We start from the raw sequence: 20,634 nt of genomic DNA, 5'->3' as shown, positions 1-20,634 counted from the left end.
TTCAGGCAAGCAAACACACACTTCGCCAGAGTCAGAAGCTGACTCTACTCTTTCACATGTGATCTGGGTAGGGCTAGGTCAGGCTGTCCCCCAAGACTGGGAGTGAGAGAAACAGATGTTCCCAAACTAGAGTTGACATGAAGCTTAAGCACAGCACCCTGAATTTATTACATATCACAAAACATGGTAATGAAGTTTTTCTAGCACACATATCAAGCTAAAAGGTAGCGCTTAGGCTGCTCCCAAAATTCCATAGGCACAAGTTCCAATCCCCAGAAATACAGAAAACTAGCTTAGACTCTTGAAAAAATTACTTTTCCACAGCCCTAAAAAAAAAAGAACATTTTTTTCTTGAGATAGACACTTTACAATTGGTAAAATTTTATCTATTTTTTCATATTTCATATCTGTGTCTATCTCTATCAGCAAAATACTATTTTAATTTGAAAAGTGGTCATTAGCACTTAAACCAACACAATTAAAGCCATATAAAGTCATTCCATTAACATCACAGCAGAAATATGGTTTTGAAGAAACACAGAATTGCTATAAAATATAAACATTATTGGCTTATTTTAAGATGTCCAATCTTAGAAAATATTAAACAGAATCAAGCCTAGTTTCTGGTTGATTTTAAAATGCTAGATGTTATAAATATTTTTTAAAAAAAGAAATGTTGACGCTTTGCCTGTAGACTGCTGCTTAAAATTTTAGACACCATTTAGTTGGAATTTCATACTCTATTAATGATTAATTTACCAAAAAAACTAAAATCTCTCTAAACACTTCTGAATAGCATAACATGATAATATTGTGACATCAACAATGAACAGCCATTTACCTTCCATTCTCCTGCCCACTTTTAGTGTTAAGTTTCTCCTGCTTGGATGTATTTGCAATGCTTTGCTGCCTATGTCCCTAAGCTAGCTCCATTAGACACACCAGCCATCTGCCAGCCCTCACAGCGCTACAGCAAGCATGCAGAAGTGCCCGGAGCCCCGCCCTGGACCTACACTGTAGCAGTGGAGATAAGAGATGCACGTATCTAGTCGGGACTGGGCCAGGCCTTTCATCTTCAGGATACAAGTGCCAGGCTTTCAGACTCCAGCCAAAGAAACCTGCCCTAGCAGAGCCTGTTCCCCATCACAGGTGGGCTGCACTTAGTGTAGGCTGGCCCTGCACACAGTCGTCTCACTGGTGACAAGTTCTGGTTAACCTTTTAGCAGGATTCGGTCCATACCCAATGAGAGGGGACCTTTTTTAGCCTACCTCCATTAGAAGGCAGAATGAGACTAAGTTCTTATGGAATAAACCGGCTCATCTGCAAGCTGCCGTCCGCCTCCTCAGCACATCACACATGGGCACACCCCTCATTTTGTCACCACCCTCCTCCAGGGAAAACGTGATAGTGGCCTTTGTGTCCATTGTGAATGGTCCTTGTGTCAGATATAAAGGGTTGGAATCCTGGCCCTCTGTTAGTCAACCACAGTGATTCCAACCATCACTGAAAAGTCAGGGGTAACATGACCCCAAGAGCTCCCCTAGGGATTGCAATGTTCTCATCACTTGGCAAGATAAAGGAAACTTTAAAAAAATTACCTAATCTATGACCTTTCTCTGCACACAAGCTGAGAGCTCTCTGTTTCAGTTCCACCTTGATTCTTGGTGCAATCAAGAATCTGATTCTGTTGCAATTTTAATAACAGAATTTCTTGCCACTTTCCCGACAACAAAGCACTCTGTAAAGTTTAGGCTTAGCAGAAGCTGTAAATCACAACTTCTATTCTGGTAGCATCTTTATACCAGTCATTGTGAGCTTATGTACGAATATTCCACTAGATTCTGGAGGAAGGGAGAGCCAAGGTTACTCCCATGTGGCGAAATTATGTGCCTGAATGAGTCAAAGCCTCATTGAGGACTCGGCCCCTAGGCCTATTCTTCCTGTGACACTGCGCTGCCTCACCTCTCCCAAACCCCTCATCTCGACTACCACCCAGGCAAAATCACTGCGCCTACTGGGAAAGAGTGCTGGATTCCAGTCTGAATCACACACTTACTCACCTATAATCACGACTGTGGGGTGCCACCTGATCAAGGCTAACCCTCTTTTGACTACCCTTGCAGAGCTCTCATATTCCTAAGTCATTATGGAGATGACAATCACAAGTTATCTCTGAAACGGATCCTGTTTGGCACACATCCTTGGTCCCAGTGGTGCACTTAGGGGGGCCGATTTTTAAATCAGCTTCTATGCTGCCCTGATTCAGACCATCACACCCACAGATCAGCACAGGCAGGAAGACTTGGCTATGCTAGACAAACACACAGGCACAGGGACACAGGCAGCTCCGTGCCTTGGGGGCGCAGGCTGAGACTGGGAAGGGGCTGGAGGGATAGAAGGGCTCCAGTTAGGGCAGTACCACTGCACAGGAGCCTCTTTAACAAGGGAGATGATTAAAAGGCTCCAGCACCCTCTGACTTTAAGGGGGACTGAGTAGCATTCCCCCAGAGCAGCAGTTCTCAAGTGTGCTCCAGGGACCTTGGGGCATCCCGAGACAGCTTCAGGGGTCCATGAGGTCACTGTGATTTGCATAATGCGACCAGGATGTTCTTTGCCTTGTACACTCTCATCCTCTCATGAGGGTAGAGTGAGGTTTTCAAAGGCTACCTGATGCATGATGTCATCACCCTGGTGTCTTTGTGCTTGCATAGTCTTGTTTAAAAAACTCCTCAGTTTTAATTTCTAAGACAGTAAATATTGACCCACAGGGTCTTCAATATTTAAAGGATCCTAAGACCAAAAAGTTCGATAACTACTGACCAATCTATCCTCCAATAGGCACCACTACTTTTTCCTCAGGTAGCAGATTTTTTTTTTACCCCATCTAGGATTCCTGCTATTCTGTGGACCTTTCTCCACTCTTGGAAGAAATGACCTTGCCATGGCTTCCCTGAACCAGCCTTTAGCACTTCTTAATGGGTGGCACTTCTTAGTGGGTTGCCTTCACCACCATGCCTTAGAATGACATGCCTTTGCACTATCCCAAACAGTGTGTCTCCTAGGTCTAAGAGAGGCCAAGAGAAATGAACTCACCTGGGTCTCTACCCACCCTGGAACTGTTAATAAGTCTTAGCCAGCTCCTTCACACAGATCATCGAATCGTGACACATTTGGGCTGCTGAAGGACACTTAAGTGCATGGTACTAAATAACAAGCCATGATAATTATCACCTTTTACTACGACATCATATCACTTGCCTTAACTTCTTTTTAGTAATTATTTCTTCTCAAAGACTGCTGAGCATCATAATTACTATTCTCAAAGGAGCGCCATTAGCCACTTCCAGAAAGAGTAAAGAATGTAGTACCCAATAGTCCAGTGGATTAATTTAACTTTGAATTGGGTTGTTCCAGAATGTAAGCTATTTGAGAAGAGCCTGACACCCAATCTCACCTTTGCTTCCCTATGAAGTATACTAGCCTGCCTCTCATCTTCTATCCAGGAGCTGAAGAGTTTAGCCTATGGATGCTGGTGCTGGAGGTGCCAAGTTTGCTGTGTGTGTCTGTGAAGATTCTAAAGAATGAACTTGAGTCGTCTCTCACAACTCTCTCTACACTAGAAGCTACACTCTTCTTCCAAGGCTTTAAGAGAAATGACAGGTGTCTCTGCAGTTTGACTGCAAAGCAAGAAGCCTTCTTTCCCTTTTGAGTTGAAGCTGGAGGCAGCCCTGCCGATTCCTGGCTGTCTTTGCTAATCCGGCCTTGGCTACCAACCTCAGCCAATGCCGTTCCCCAGTGACACAGCCAGGCCCAAGTGGACAGGACGCTCTTGTTCCATTTAAACCACTCCCTAAGTCCCATCTAGAAAGTGGTCACTTGCCAGTCTTTACTTATTTGAGGAGTGTGGAGAAGGCACGTGGAAACGCCACTCACTTGAATCGCTTGGGGACTTTCTGCCGAGGCTCGTGTGTAGGAATCTTGGATCTAGAAGGTCGGTCACATTGGCCCTCTGAGACAGGGTGACACAGACAGGGAGAAAGCACATGCCATCCTTTGGCACTGAATCAACTCAACATGAGGTGGGTCAAAGACAGACAGAGGGACTGTCTGAGGGCAGATCAGCTCCTCACCAGCACCCACAGGGCTGACCAGCTTCCCTTTCAGGGACGATACATCACATTCTTAATAAATACTCATAATTTAATATACCCAGGAACCGCCCAATCAGAGCAGAAGTGGGTCTGTGGATCACAGCAGGGTCCTGTAGGCTCCTTGCAATGCCAGGCACTAGACCTGTAGTTGCTGGGTCACAGAGCAGTCTCAGGAGGGTCTGGGCTGCTGGCAGTAGGGAAGGAGACTCAGGTGCAAGGGTGACAGCTGTTGATACCAGGTGCAGCTGTGCTTCAACATCTTGACAAGTGGCCTGGCCACACTGGAGTGCTCCTGGCTTTCCACCCCATCCTCCACATTACCATGTGGTACAATATGAAGCAGGAAAACCTGCCCTTGGGCCCTACAGACCATGCCGTGAGAACCCACAACACCTACTGTGAGCTCCTGGACATTAACTACAGCCTGCACACTTACACACGTGGGGGCAGAGTCAGGAGCTAGGCCTATTTCCATAATAAGGACAGCAGGTCCACTGAAGTCCAGGTAGGTCAGACTTCGTGGTACAATGAGCACTGCAGCCAATGGCAAATGTCATGGGCAAAAAAAGAGATCACTGGAAAAGACCCTGAGGCTGAAATTGACCTGCCAGTCATGCCTAGGACAAGTCTGCAGAAAGCATACTTCCCACTGGTGACATTGCTCCCACCCTCTGCTCAGCCTTTGAGACTCCTACCCTCCTAGGATGCTCCTAGAAGTAGTATCCACTTCTACTGGAATAGGGCTGCCCCAGAGTCTGCTGGCTCTTTCTTCCCCTCTCCGCACACCCCACATGTATACACACACACTCGTACACACACACAGCTTCCAGCCTATACACATCAGGGCAGGTGAAAGGGGCTCATAAGCCCTTCTTTTCTCTACACAGTTAAGAGACTTCCAATTTTTTAGATTCTTCCCCATAACCTCTGCACAATGGCTACTTTTGAATATTGACCTTAAAACCTCAACTGGCTACTTCGGGTGTCTTGGGCTCAGCATCAGATGTACAGACTCTCCAACCACCACTTGGAATCAGCTGAGAATTCAAGATCAGATACCCTCATCGACCAACTTTTTGGGCAAAAATCTGCTGTTCTTGAGATGTAAAAATGCAACCTGCACAGTTACCTCTTTTGACATCTTTGTGCATTGCCTTTAAAGATATCTTTAAAAGGGGGGATTCTCCTTCTTAATGGATAAGTACGGTACAGAACAGAAAAGAGATCAAAGGAAAACAAGAATTTCTTAAAGTTCTGGTAGTAAACAGGCATATGATATTATTATTGTTGTAGTCTTAATAATAAGCAATTATACGTTCAAAGTGCTTTACAATCACTTAGCTATTCCTCACAACAGCCCTGTGAGGTAGGTCGACATTATTAACCCCATTTTACAGATGGGGGAAACTGAGGCACAGAGAGGTTAAGTGTCTTGCCCAAGGTCACGCAGCAAGTGAACGCTGAAGCTGGGACTAGAACCCAGGTTCCCTGACTCCCAGTGTCCTTGAAACTAGACCACACTGCTTCCAAAGAGGCATCCCCAGACTGGCTCTGAGCACGAATTAAAGACGAACAATGTTAGATGAGGTTTGGGTGTGGTGGTGTTTCCTGTGGACACGTTAAGATGGAACCTGAGGTGTTGCCTGGATTGGTTTTGGCATGCGGGTGTATGTGTTAGTTTCAATGGGTGTATCTGAGCTTCCCGGCCTGTCCACGTCTCACTGCGTTCTGGACTGGGTCACTGCAGAGAGCAGGGCCGAACGCTCAGGAGGTCATGGCGGACTGGCATACAAAAGGAACTCTGTCAGCTCATTGCCGAGGGGCCTGCCAGTCTTTGGGAGTTCGGGCAAACTAGGGATGCAGGACTTTGGAACGGAGTCAGATGCCCACCTTAGGTAGGTCTGCTTAATCTTTTTTAAAATTTTTTAAATTTTTTGTTTTACTGGCCAGCATCAGGAAGTTGTGTTCATTTCATTTCTCTGTGGGGCAGCTGCCCCCCTCCTTTGCTCTCTCTCACTCTTTCCCTTTCTCTGAGTCTTTGCTTGGAAGGGAAAGCTGTTAAGCCTTGTACGTCCCTTTCATGAAAAAGAACCACCGTGAGCAAACGTCCGCGACAGGCAGCCCTGGCTCCGCAGATGAGCCACGGCCCCGCTTCCACCTTCCGGAGGAGTGCTTTGCTTGGAAGGGGTCTCCCTGGGGCCTTGGGTCTGCGTTTTCCTGCATTTCTTCCGAAATGCTGTTTCAGTAGAAATAAGCCCACTTGATACTTTTCCCTTTCAAGGCCTTAGCCACAAACGCCTTCCGACTAACCAGCTTGGTGCCGTAGCTCAGGCAGAAAATTCTAAAGCATCCGTTCAAGCATCTGAAACAAACGAATCAGCCAGTGAAATCTCATCTGTTAGCATCTGTTCTCCTCTTAGATTAAAAAAAGAAAAAAATTTAAAAAGAGGCTTTTGATGGCTTCAGGAAGAATCATGCTTTTTAAAAAAAAAAAAAAAAAAAAAAACAAACAAAAACCAAAACTGCACTACTTTTTAGACTAAGGTAACCAGGTAACAGGTGTTTGACCTTCTACAGATTCAATCTCTGTGAAGGATCCCATTTTCTTCAGTCTTTATGCACCGAGCCTCCCTAAGAAGGCCACATGGGGTATTTCAGGGGCTGAGAGTCTTTCGCTTCTTATATACCACCCACATCTCCCCTCAACCAGCTGCATCACCATCTGGCAGCTTGGGCATATCTGTACAATTATTCAACCTAACAACCTAATTCTTTATACTGAGAAATAATGATCTCCTCCTTAAACCAAACTTCCAAGCAGGCAAAAGGACTATCCCTCCAAAGCTTTCCTACAATGGAGATGGGAAGGATCCCATCTGGGATGAGTGGGGAACACAGTGTCCTGGGATTCCACTGGAGTGCGTGTCTTTTGCAGAAAGGAAATTCTTGAATGTTGAAAGAAAGAGAAATGAACAAAACTTATCCCACTTTGGGGTCTTTTTCTCATCCACAAGACACTGGACTAATTAGTGTCAGTAACTTGCACAGATGTCCTCATCTAGAAGGTCTGATGGGACATTTGGCATGCACTGCTATCTGCTGGGAAGGGGACTGAGAGTTTTCGTGGCTGCATGACTGTGTTCCTTTATTTATTTGCCCCTCGTGGAAACTTGCAGGTCACTCGGATGTAGCAACAATGGATGACGAGCGAATGCTGAGTCAACCTAAAGTGAACACGGCATGTAGGAGATGCGCAAGAGGAAAGTAAAAAAGGCCGGATGCAACTTCTCTCTGGTTCCCTCTGTAGAGGGGCTGGAGAGAAGGTTGGTTTTAATGATGAACATGGATGGAAGGATGGAAACTGCACACTCATTCAGACCACAGAGGCCAGAAGACACCGGATGCCGAGGTCCTCCCCACACACGGATCCAGGAGCTCAAGCCATTCCCCTTCACCAGGGAGGCAGCATTGCAGTTGGTCTGAACACAGGGAGATCAGATGGAGCCCACAGGGTTCAAAACCACAGTGTGTCTGCGTGTCCTTGAAAAACCATTCTCTGGGGTGGGGCACAGAGGTCTTGGGCCCGTTCCGGAAGCTGTTCAGACAGACTGCACCCTATGCAGCACAAGCACGCACATGCCTAGGTCCAAACTTCTGCTCACACTGCGACGGCCACGCTCCACTTTCCATTAGCAATCAGTCTGCCAGCCATGGGGCGCCCTGCCATGGGAGGAGGCAAGTCATCCCTGATCTCAACAGGCCACGCCCACTCTCAGGGGCTTCCCGAGGCTGTGTCCTTGTCCTAGTTACACTGGTGGAACTGCCATCCCACCATATTTTCCTAACTGCTACATTGCCACCCAGTATTTCCTCACATAGAAAGGAAAGCCTCCTCATGCTAATTAAACATGGAGTAACAAATCACACTCACAGCCATTTCTACAGCACAGGAAGCCAAAATGCAATTCGAATTATCCTTCAAGGAGACAAAAAAAAAAAAAATTCTGTTTAATGTTTCAGAATCAAGTACATTTTCAGTTTATCTGTTAAGATTATGAACACAACTTAATTTTCTAGACTGCATTCTCAACATAAATTACAGACGATGCTTCAGCTCCCAATGGAGCCATGTGAAACTCTGTTGGTATCGTCTAACTGGAAATGTTTGCATTTCACCAATAAAATGAAACTCTATAAACAATGAAATAAAAACATTTAGGAGAAACCCTCAACATTATTGCAATGCAATGTAAGAGAGTCTTTTAACCCATGACCTGCCACTATATTATTCATGCCATTCAACCCTTCAACTTAAGACTCAGTAAATCCAATATGTGAAATCTGATAAATACTTAGCTTTGTGTTGTTTCTGCATGTATTAAAACATCAGAACACCATTTCCAGCTGCTAGAGAAAGTGCTGAAGCTATCTAATTGGGAAGTCTTGGGGTTCAGAAAAAGTATAAATGACCCTGCACCCAAGTGGCCTCCATGCCTTCCACAAAAAATGCAAGCTTCTTATGGTACCTAGCTAACTTGATGGCTATAAATTAAGATATTGACCATTGATGACAGACTCTGTTCCCCCCTCCAGAAAAGTCATCAAGTTCTGGTTCCAATTAGGCCCCCAGAACAATAAGCAGTTCCTACAAGCCAAGAGCACTGGGAAATGGGACTAAACAATCTAGCCAGCCTCGTCTTCTGGGCAGGGGTTACTTTACGGACAAGCCTGCAGAAGCATGTTCATCACGCCCTCTCCTGGCACCCAACCTGGCCACACTGCCCTCAAGGATGGAGGGATCAGAGACTTCTTACAATCTGCAAACATATCTCTACAGTTTGCTTTGTCTCTCTGAGGCTAGCTGTGAACTGCAATCCAGGAGGAGAGCTGTCACTTTTACAAACTGGATTGGTTGGAAGTGAGAAGGCTTCATTTGTAAATCCTACCACCTGAGATGGCAATGGGCTGTTTGACTGAGCCTGTGATTCCCTCAGCTACCTTTAGGATACGTGATCTGAGGAAGGAAGATCAACGTCTTCAGTCGGATTCATGGTCCACCTGCCAACCCACACATGCCTCTTTCCCCAGCCCCTGCAGCTGTTTGGGTAGAGCAGAGGTTTCACCACGAATCAGCAGGTCACTGCCACACAAGGCCACCTACCAACCCACCAGATACACACACAGCCCATGTTTGTCATTCATTCATTGGCTGTCATTCATATTCATATTCATATTCTCCCTCAGCAAGGTCAAAGATAAGTCTTCATTTTGGTTGTTACCATCACTTTGAACACACAACAACACTGGGCATTTTTCCCTCGAGAAGAGTGAAGGACTCTTCCATGTTGAACCTTATCAATATCTACAAGGCCAAATTTAACATGTGCTGAGAACAGGGGCATAAAATTTTAGCGTAAATAGATTTTTAAAAATTCTTTATCGTATCCATGATGGACTCAGAGCACTCTGGGAAGCAGAGGTGACTGGGCTTCTGACTCATTGGACAGTCGTTTCAGATGGTTTGCCAGCCTCTGCGGTTCCCTCTTCCCTGTCCTTAGCATCTTCTCCCTCTTTGCCCTGTCTCCTTCATTCGCAGCACTCACAGACCACCTTCCTAGCCCCTCTTCCTCCTGGTCCGCATCGTGCCTTCTTGTCCCCACCACATACCTGCTTCCCATCCCAGAGCTTTGGGGTTTCCTAGGATTCTACATTCCTCACATGCATGGACCCTGGCTGGGGCCAGAGGTTCCTGAAAGCCACATCCACACTCTAGGAGCCTGGAGCGGGACCCAGGCGGAGGAGGGAGAGGGCTCAGAGGCTGGCTGGGGCGTGAGAGCATAGCAGGTGCACAGCTGGCCTCCCAGCCATCAGGAGACAACACACAGAGACAGACACAGACACACACCACACCACACACCACACACACACACAGTACATACTACACACACACACACACACACACACACACGTAGTACACACTAGGAGGTGATGAATGTTACTGAAATGGACCAAAAACCAACAAGCAGTGGGGTAAGAAACAAACAGAAACAAAACAAAGCACTTGCGTTCAGATGGAAAGCTGTTCATTCACTAGGCAGCCAGAACCCTGGAGCCCAGGGCTGTGGGGAAGGTGGGTGCCTGCTTGGAGGACACTGCCTGGCGGGGCTGAGGTGCGAGGGCAGCACTCGCTCCTTTCCGTCCTGGCAGCCCTGCCACGTGGGTGGTGGCAGGTGCAGGGCTCTATGGGGAAGGCAGCAGGGAGGGAAGCACTTACCTCATGGCCCAGAAATGGCTAGTCCACATTTGGGGAGTGTGTAGTATCTCACTTTAAACAAAATCCTGGTGGTACTGCTCAACCATGAATAGGCAGCTCTCTAGTATTTCAAATAAGCTTGTAAAATCGTTAGTGAAAGGAGAAAACAGAACGAGACAACAATTCACCTGTAGGGCAATTGTGGTGTTCTTCGCAGGGTACTTTCCCACCAGTCCTTGTTCTTTCCGTTTCTTGAATTTCCTAAAGTAGTCCTGTATCAGGAAAGTGGCATAGAACTTCCCCACGGTTACCTCATCATCTAAACGGAGAGACCAGACAGAGCTCTCCCGAATCAGCACATTAGACCAAGAGCCTAAACGCTTGCTTCTGGCTGGGGCAGGGGCAGGGGCAGGGTGGGGCGGGGGGGTGGGTGGTGCGGTGCAGAAGGCACCGAGCTCTCAGCATATCACATGGGAGTCTCAAACCAGCAAAAAGCAAGGTTTTGCAAAGAAATTAAGGCTCAAAATTAGTGTCAGTTAAATGAACTGATACTCTAGGTTGCAGAAAATAATATATTTGTTATGAGTTTAATAGAGCAGCATATTAGTAACACTATGAAATGCTGTCTTGTTTACTTAAAATGAAAATTACAAAACAAAAAGAGGCTTCACGGGCCACATTTCACCCCTGTGCATAGGGATTTGCATGTATAACTACCATAAACTTATCAAGGGCAATTAACCATCCAAATCCCGACATCTCAAGATAGAGACCTAGAAAGGTGACATACACGCTCATAAGGAGAGGAAGGTTCAGAAAAGTGACTGCAAAATCAGATTTTCACGAGCTCCCTGCGCCCGCATTCTCTGCCAATAAGCTTCATATACCATTTCTTGGTTCGTAATTCTGAACAGCTCATTTTCTGCACTGTAGTGACAGCTCCAACCAACCTCAACGTTGAGCTGGGCTTATTTTTGCTTTGTTCAGAAACAACCTCCAACGTGTATGGTTGGGGAATCAGAACTCTGCTGATGACTTTAAAGGTGATGCATGAGGCAGAATAGAGGCTCTGGCTGTCTCATGGTAAACCACTTTGGACATGTAAATGTGCCCCATGGGTCTCCCACGGCTGCTCCCCACCAGATCTTCAGTGTGCTGTGTCTCTTGAGGGTAAATCTTATGATCACTTTAGTAGCCTGTCCCATGTGTGTGGAGCCCCATGTGGGGCCCTGGGGCCCACAGACCATGACTTGCAGAGGCTGGGAGAAGGAATGGCTGCTGGTCCACAGGCTGCAAAGCAGGTGGCTTTTAGGCCAGGCTGCCCTTGCAAGAGTTACATGCTGATCAGGGGGCAAGGAGTTCAACCACTCTGAGCTTGTGTTCTCATCTCTAAAATGGAGATAAGCCTCTCAAAAGAGACATGAGGACTCTATGGGAGGAGGCAGGTAAAGAACTCAGCCCCCTGGCTTGGGCTGTCCTAAGTGCTAGGCACTTGATGATGGTGAGCTCTCAGAGTCACTCTTACTTTAAAATGTGCTGATGGTGGCATCCATTGACATGGATCCTGAGCTTGATGGGGGCAGGGACATGGAGAACCATCATCCTTCACTAATGCACCCTGGGTGGGCTTCACTTAGCGCCCATGCAGGAGGTGCTGCCAACATCTTGTGGATCCCACTGGAGATGCCACTTTGGGCTGCCTCTCCAGTTCTCCCTGTCAGAAGGTGCTCGGTGTCACTGTGTGAGAAGGCTGTCTTGGGTTGTCTGGCCTGGAGTGGTGTAGGGGCCACCCAGGGAAGCCAAAGACTCTGAGTAACTTGTAAAACATGGTACCTAAGTGGTCCCAGGCTTGTCTAATGATGGAAGGTCCATAGGCAAGAAGGCAGGAGGTGAGCACAGACCTCAGGTCCTGATACTTCACCCCCCGCTCTGCTCTCCAACCTCCCCATTTGCTCTGGATGTGTTTGGAATATCAGCTCTAGCTCTCGCCAGCCCCTACTGTTGGACATCTATAAGTGCCAAGCCTTGTGTCAGAATTCCATGTGGGTCTCATGGCCTCTACACAACTCCGACATGGTAGATCTGCTCACCATGCCCCCAACAGATGGAGAGAGGCTAAACGACTTGCCCAGGTTGGTCTAGCCAGCACCTGAACACAGGACAGTGTGCTCCAAAGCCTGGGGTCCTATCCTCCACACCACCTCTCTGGAGATGGCTGTCTCCAGTCACACTGGCTGCTGGCTTCTTTGGAGCTGTCTCTTCCACCATGCAAGTGTATCCCTTAACCAGGCTACACATGGGAAGTGGACACACTATTGTCTGCCTAGTACCTCCAGGGACCCCAGGGAGCTTCTCTGGTGACCTGCCATGCCACAGCCTTCCTCTGTAGTCCAGGGCTCTGAGTGTTCTCTGTGGGGCCCAGAAAAAGCCCTGGCTCTACCTGCAGAAGATCCACACCTCATTCCACACTGGGATGCTTCCGGCAAATGCAGGCCTAGCCCTGATCTCCCTTCAGCTTCCAGAGCAGATGTGGACCCACCCAGGGCTCTGCAGGAGAGGACTCAAGGGTCACTTCGTCTTCTCCACTGAGACAATGAGCTAATTAAGAGACTAGGCCCAAGGGAGAGTTCCTAAGAACAAGAAAAAGCTATAGCAGGACAGCACAAGAAGGAAGAGAAGGAATGAATGCAAGGAGGCTGTCTGGGTTAAGGACTGAAAAGAAGGAGATGGAGGCAGCTCAGTGTGCGCTTCAGGGCAAAGAAGCAAAGGATCCAGGTCAAGGATGGAGGGCAGTCCTGGGGAGGAGAGAGAGCTTCTGAAATGAAGGGGAAGGACCCACGAGACAGCAGGGGAAGGCTGAAGAACAGAGGTGATCAACTGAGCCGAGAGGCAGAGATAAGGCAGGCAGCTCAGCACTGATGGTGAGGGGGCAGCCAAGGCCCCCGGGCCACTGGGAGTGAAGCAAGCCTGATGTGTATCCACAGATCCACAGTTCACTCCTGACCTCATCATCAAGCTCACGCAGAGCCAGGCCAGCACACCAGCAAAGCCACTTACAACAAGCATCCTACTCAGCTCCATCATCAGGGCTAAGAGGCGCTTCCTGAGTACCCGAAAGCTGCCAGTCCCAGCCACCTGGAGTGGAGGCTGGCCTCACCCAGTCTCCTGCTCTTTGACCAGGTGATGATGTAGGGGACACCGAGGCCCTCAGCCTCAAGAACTCCACATCTGTTGCCCAGAGGGGTATACAAATATTATCCTTTCTAAGTGTGCTGTGATGCGGGAAAGGCTGGGGACATGGGTCTACTGGAAGATAAAAGAGGAGAGACAGACAAATGATGAAAAGGGACAGCAAAGCCCTGCCCGGCAACTGTTGCAGAGTCTGTGCACCAAAGCCTGATGCCCACTGCCTTCTGACCTTCCTTGATGGCCACAGTGCTCATATGAGATTCAGCCCACATAAGCCCTGTGCTGGGGACATCAGTCAACAATGGCAGGGAGCTTGCAGAGCTCCTAAGTCTCCTCCTAAGGCCCCATTTCTCTCTTCTTGGGCTTAACACTGCCTTTTGCTGCCGCTGTGGAATACATTAAAACTTGTCATCCTAAACTCCAACCCATGTTAAGAAACAGAGAGAAAAGGCTAGGTCCAGTTACTGGACCAAGAAAGAAGATTTCCACTCTATTAGAAGTCTGGTAAAGCTACAAGTTGATCAGCTTTTCAAAGGAGAAGAGCTTAGATGGTGAGCTAAATTCTGGAGTTTTCTTTTGGTAAAATGCAGTTTCAGGGCAATGCAAATGACACCCTCCAAGGGCATCTCATGTGGATGGGTATTAACGTGGGAGTTTGGCTGGTCGTGATGAAGGTGGTGTTCCAAGAGAGATGTGAGGTGGAGCTAGGGAGGAGGGGGGTCCCTGGCTTGCGGGAGGAAGGTTTACATAGACAGGCATAGCCTGCTATTCTGAAGCATGCATCTGTGTTTCAAGAAACAATGTAGGGGAATACAGTTGGCAAGAGATAACTCTGATTCCATGCCACCACCCTAAAACAGAATTGCTTCAGAATATTCTGAAAGACTGAGAGGTGAAAGGAATGCAGGCTGCAGAAAAAGCTCAAGCACATTGTTACAATTTTTCAAAAGCAATTCATCTAAGCCATGCAAGCTCTTGGATGCGCAGTTAAAAGGAAAATAATGAAAACCAAAGAGTTGTTTTAAACGTGCAGTATCAGTTCTCCTGTGGGAAGCCAGGGTTCTGTAGGTGGGAGTTTTGTGTGTCTGGGTTTTTCGGTTGTTGCTGTTCATTTGTTTTCCTTTTATCATTTCTCTCTGGGCCATCTTCCCCAGCTTTGAGCTGGTGGCCGTGCCAGCTACCGGTAATCCCTTCAGCAACAAAAGCTCACCCTGCTTCTCGCTTCATGCCAAGGAGTAAAGCTAGCTGGCATGCTGCTCTCTCTGCCAGAGCTCATGACCTTCTCAGAGGGAGAGGCCTTGGTCACTGTCCTGGCCCTGGTCCTGAAGTCAGCTCCCAGACTTGAGCCAGACCAGTCTCGAAAGGTGCGGGGGCAGTGACACTATAAAAATTCCATTGTCACAAGGCACACCAAAGGCTCATCACATGCCCATGGCCCAAGGATGCTAGAATGCGGGTGTGGTGGCACTGACTGAACAGATCCTGCACCTTTAAAACTTGGAAACAGAACAGTCAAAAACAACCATCTTAATGTCTAAGTCCACATATACTGAAATAAAAAGGAAAAAATAGTATGCATATATATATATATACACAGTGTGTGTGTGTGTATATATAGATAGATAGATATAGATGTTATATACATGTATAAAAATTTGAAGAAGGTTAGTTAGTTATTTTGTGATAAATAACAAAAGGAAATAAGCATGCCTGCTAGTAAAAAGGGCATCTTTGGTAATTATGGTAGTAAATTCAGTCTTGATAAGAACACTTCAAAAATACAATTTCCTGAAAGCTATTTTTCATGAGACGTTTTCAACAATATACTGAAGGGTAATTGGAAACTAGTTTTGAATATTTCATTTTGGACAAAAAATATAGGCTTTTCACTTTGAGATCACGATCTTGTCCTCAAACATTAATTCCTCCACCAAAAAGAAAAGCCCTGCTCCAGTCATGTGGGTTTTGGTTTGCTTTTCACTGAAGCCTCTTCTTTGTCTGGAATGGTCTTCATATTACCCCCAAATAATTACGCCAAATGGCCAAAGGGCTTTCTTTATCTGTTGGCCTTAATGTTGTAACTGATATATAAAGCATTTTGCAAACACTCTGGCCTTTCTGGAGACACTAGCATTAAAACCAATGCACTGGCCAAGGACTACTTAGGAAACAGACTGCACTGACCACCAGCTGGAGGGACAACTTGGTCAAGTAATTTCATGCTGGTTTTCTTCCAAATTTTCTTTATCACAGCCCGAAGTTCTTCATTAGCTTGCTCCAGGTTCCCTGGATTCAAAAAACAAAAGGGGAAAAGCAAGGCTCGTTTCTGTTCCCCAGCTTCTCCTCTGATTGCACAGCCTCGTCCCAGCCTGACCTGGATGAACATGCTGCCCTCTGATGGGGCTCCCCTCACGCCAGCCTCTCCCCTCACGCCAGGCTCTCCGCTCACGCCAGGCTCTCCCCAAACACACCTCCTATATTCAGCAATAGTGACCACGCCTTCCCTGTGGGAGTCTCTCCACCATGAGAACAAGCATGGTTCACCCTGGAATTCAAGGCCTTTCCCACTCTGATTCCACCCTACCCTCCCACAGCCAGGACCTACTCTTTGCTTTCCACTGTTTCTAGCCCAGAATGCCTTTGCCTTGCACTCTTTCACTGGTCGTTTCAAATCCTACCTCCTTCCTTGAAGATCCAGCCTAAATTTCACCCAAATAAGACTCTCAATTCCTACTATATGTACTCATCCATACAACATAACCTTGGCCTTTTATTATATGAGCTGATGCTTGACTTTTCAACATGTCAGCATAGAAGACCATTCTGCCTTCTAGAACCCTTAACAATGCTGGCCTGGGGCCAGGTACAGGCAAGCATGCTACAAAGGGGCCCTGTTAGGCTGGAAGACGCTGGCTTTGTTGGATCGAGTCTCCCTGGGCTCCAGGGTTGTAAGAAGTCACCTGCCTGCACTCAGCATGGTTCCCTTGCTGCCTCCTCTTCCCTCTCCTCCACTAGTACCTCAGAGAGTCAAGCTCCCCTTGAGGTCTACACCTCCCACCTCACACACCTCCTGGTCACACTCCTCAACCTGTTGCAATCTGCTTTCCATTCCACCTCTGAAGTCACCACTGAGCCAGCTCCAATGGCCACACTCTAGTGCCTGTTTTACCAGGGCTGAGTGTGGCTGTGAAGGCCATTCTGGGTTGGTTGGTCTCTTAGCTGGGACGATGCTGATCCCACCATATTTCCCAAGTGCTGACTATGTGCTGGGCACTGCAGAGGAGCTTTTGCAGACATCATCTCATTTCATTCTCAGGACTTCCTAGACATCCCTGTATTTATTTCCTTTTTATGGAGAAAGAAACTACAGCTCAGACCAGTGAAATTCCTCAGTGTAGGTCATGCAACTAGTAAGGAATGGCTCTGAGTTCATTTGTGATGGCTCCATCTCTGCTCCGACACCTTGCCTATTTCCCCTGCGATGTAGTAAGCAGTGGTATGAGAAAACTCAAAACATTCTGGGACAGAGTGAAGCATAAAGGAAGGAGAGAAAGAATGAGGAGGCAGGAGGCAGGGGCCAGCCGGCCAACCCAGCATGGACATCCCCATTCTACCCAGCCCCTTCCCCAGGGCCTCCCCTTGGCCGAGAAAAGGCCTAGATTAGAAGGCAAGGTGGGATGTGATATCTCTTTCCTTTCCTACCATCTTGTCTCGCTGCCAGGGAATGCTTACCTTCGGTCTTGATCTTAAGAGCCGTTCGAACCAAAGCGAACAAGGTCGCGTTAAACATGACTGTCCCGTCACTGTTGAGAGGCATGTTCATGGCAACTAATCTCTGTAAACAGAAAAGAAAATGTCTTTGTAGAGGGCAAATGAGTGATTACAGTCATATCCCGTTGGATCCTTATTTTCCGCTTATCACTCATCTCTTTTCTAGTTAACCCTCAATTCAATTCAACAGCCACTTGGGGGTTACTCATATGATGGTTAATTTATGTGTCAAGCTGACTGGGCCATGAGATGCCCAGTTGGTTAAGCATGATTTCTGGGTGTGCCTGTGAGGATGTTTCCAGACGAGACTACCATGTGAATTGGTAGAGTGAGTAGAGTAAGTAAAGCAATGCCCTCCCCAATGTGGGTGGGCCCCATCCTGTTGTTGAGGGCCCACAGAGAACAAAAAGGTGCGGGAAGATTTAATTCTCTCTCTGCCAGCCTGATTGAGCTGGGACATCAGTCTTTTCCTGCCTTCGACCAAGGCTTACACTATGGGCTCCCCTGGTTCTCAGGACTTCAGACTCAGAATGGATACCACCACCAGGTCCCCGGGGCTCCAGCTTGCAGATGGCAGACCGTGGGACTTCTCAGCCTTCATGATCACATAAGCCAATTCCCCATGACAAACCTCTGTGTGTGTATACGTATATATATACATATATATACACAAATATACACACATACATATATATATACACATATATATCTCCATATCCATCCTGTTGGCTCTGTTTCTCTGGAGAACCCTGATTAATACAATCTATCATTTAGGGGACTCTGGGATGACAAAGATCAAAGGTTTAGTCATGAAATATAAACACTAACACGCAGATGATGTATTTTGTTTTTTAAACAATGAAACCTCACTGTTCAAGCAGTCTTCTCCTTTTTTCATTAATCCCAATGGAGGTCTTAGGGTCAGAGCTCCATTTCAGGCACATTTGTTTGTTTGTTCGTTTGTTTAGAGATGAGGGCTTGCTTTGTTTCCCAGGCTGGTCTTGAACTTCTGGCCTCAAGGGATCCTCCTGCCTCCCAAAATGTTGGGATTACAGGTGTGAGCCAGCGTGCCTGGCTCAGGCACATTTTTAAAGCTGTTGTGAGGGTTAAAGGAAGTAAAACACAGTGGGCCAGGCACAGGGCCTGGAACTTAGGCTCTCAACCAACAGGATCCACTACTATTCCCAACTCAGGGAGTGTCCTTCAAGGAACCTTGCCTAGTGAGACCATTATGTACAACTTGTAGCATTTTGCATGAATCTGCATGGCTTCTCCCAGTGTTTGGTCTTTCAGAGCAGGATCCACGCTCCCCACTCCTCTCCTATCTCTGATCCCTTTAGCACCAGCAATGAGAGTTGGAGGGGACTTGGGTGAGGGACACCCTCTCTGGGCGCCAGTCACTTCAACCTGTAAATGCAGATGACATGCCCAACAGATGGGACCTTGCAAGGATTAAAGGACTCACAGACACAAAGAGTTTTGTGTCAGGCACATGGCAAGCACTAAATAAATGGTAATGTTGATAATATTTAAAAACTTCATGTTTCAAAAGAAAAAGATTGTTTTCTCTTCCGTATTGATGTACTGGAATCTTGTGTCTGCATAGTCCATCCCACCCAAATTCCTAGTCCTCCTACCAACCCCCAGCCCTCTCTCCAAACCAGCACAGGCAGCCAAGCAACCCTGGACATTTGTTCACTTTTCCTGGCAAGTTCCTGCCTCAGCAAAATGGATGACTGTGCCTCAAGGACATCTGAAAGCTCTGTGTAAAAGAGTCTGGAAATTTAAACACAAGATATCAGTGAACTGGATCCCATACTGTTCTTGGAAAGCAGAAAAGAGGCTAGTACTGGGAAGTTTATGGAAAAAAAAAAAATGTCAACCTCTGTTTCTATCTCCAGAGTCCGGCCTGAGGAGAGGCAAGCACCCTACAGACTTGTCTATAGGGCTTTCTGGATTTTCAGGGCATGGGACATGAGTTAGGCTCAGGGCATTTCTTTGAGAGTCTGAAACATATTTTAGACTCTGTTTTGCTACCTTAGTTTCTGTCTAGAGCTGGCTCAGCACCCTGAAGTGGTAAAACACCTGACTCCAGGATCTCCTTGGATCCACGAGGAACAAGAACTAGTTGCTATGCAGACTGGATGAATTTCTAGAAGGCAGAGTTTCAGGAGGCAAATCCTGTATTTCTCCTTGAAAAAATGGAAACCTTTTTTTGTTGCTACAACAAATATAAAGTGCTGCACTGTGAGCTCTGTGGAAGGAAAAGTCTCATTGAGGGTCCCTGAGAGCATGCTCTGGCATGGAAACACAGAAATGGATTGCAGTGGAAGAGCTGGATCCATCCCTGAGAGACCAGGGCCTGGTGTGCCAGAAAAGGGACCCCATCTCCTGTGATGGCCACAAAGCTCTGCAGCAGAGGGGACGTGTGGAACACATAGCACCATGTCGCCCGCTGCTGAAGCTGGGAGAGGCGCTCTCCTCGCACTCCCACTCCCCTCACCCAGGCCACTGAGTCCTTGTCCTAAGTGGATCTCCGAGCGACCACTCCTCTCTCTTCCCACTTATGCTGCCTTCGTTCTGGCTCTCCTGGTTTGTCCTCCTGCCTCAGGTCTACTTCTCCATTGCCAACAGTTACCTTCCCAACACGGAAACCTGAAATTCGTGTTTCTTCCCCATTCTCCTAGACCTCAGCAGGCCATAGAAGGCTCAGCTTGTGCCTTGGGCCTTCTGGCACTTCCTCTTATGTCCTAGCCCAAGGGTGACCCAGTGACTCACCTTTTGCCATTACGTCCATTCCCCTGCCTCCTTCTGAGCCTTTCCTCCCTCTGACAGACTCCTATGTTCCTTCTGAACTTGACTGAAATGTCGCCTTCCCCACTATCCACACAATGACAAATTACAGAATTCCCTTCCTCTTCTGATGGTTCCTGACAGGGTGTTATAAAAGAGTTATAAATCTGAGTGTTCTCCAGAGGTAGGGACCATGTATTATTCATCTCTGCGTCCCCAGGACCTGACGAAGGCCTGGCCACGTCACTGACCAAGTGTCTGTTAAATGAAGGGAACATCTACAAGAGAGGCTATCAGACATGCACACAGGACACTCACCTTGCATGCTACTCTGTGTGGACATAACTTCCCAAACCCCAGGGGAGGCTGGATGCGTCGAAGCAGAGTGACCACGTCAAGGTGTTTGATCCTTCCCCTGGAAGTAAAATACAACGTGAGGTCCAGGAACAGTACCAGCTGGCCCGAACTTTCAGTCC

At 47.3% G+C, this 20,634-nt stretch overlaps 1 protein-coding gene across 18 annotated transcripts in view; it reads right to left on the bottom strand.

Moving 5' to 3' along the window:
• The window catches only part of CACNA1D (calcium voltage-gated channel subunit alpha1 D), a 319,931-nt gene that overhangs the window by 14,680 nt on the left and 284,617 nt on the right, over nucleotides 1-20,634 (bottom strand). For all 18 annotated transcript variants that reach the window (XM_012460740.3, XM_012460745.2, XM_012460736.2 and 15 more), the window contains 4 exons: nucleotides 20,477-20,573; nucleotides 17,327-17,429; nucleotides 15,779-15,880; nucleotides 10,594-10,724 (listed from right to left, as the gene is read on the bottom strand). In XM_012460740.3, coding sequence (XP_012316163.2) covers nucleotides 10,594-10,724; nucleotides 15,779-15,880; nucleotides 17,327-17,429; nucleotides 20,477-20,573 — 433 coding nt within the window. The remainder of the gene's footprint in view (nucleotides 1-10,593; nucleotides 10,725-15,778; nucleotides 15,881-17,326; nucleotides 17,430-20,476; nucleotides 20,574-20,634) is intronic.

This window comes from Aotus nancymaae, unplaced genomic scaffold, assembly GCF_030222135.1.
Source record: "Aotus nancymaae isolate 86718 unplaced genomic scaffold, 86718_ANA_hifiasm-v0.15.2.pri h1tg000067l, whole genome shotgun sequence".
Taxonomy (NCBI): Eukaryota; Metazoa; Chordata; class Mammalia; order Primates; family Aotidae; genus Aotus; species Aotus nancymaae.
Note: the sequence above shows the minus strand (reverse complement) of the source record. Positions and strands in the feature narration are given on the sequence as shown.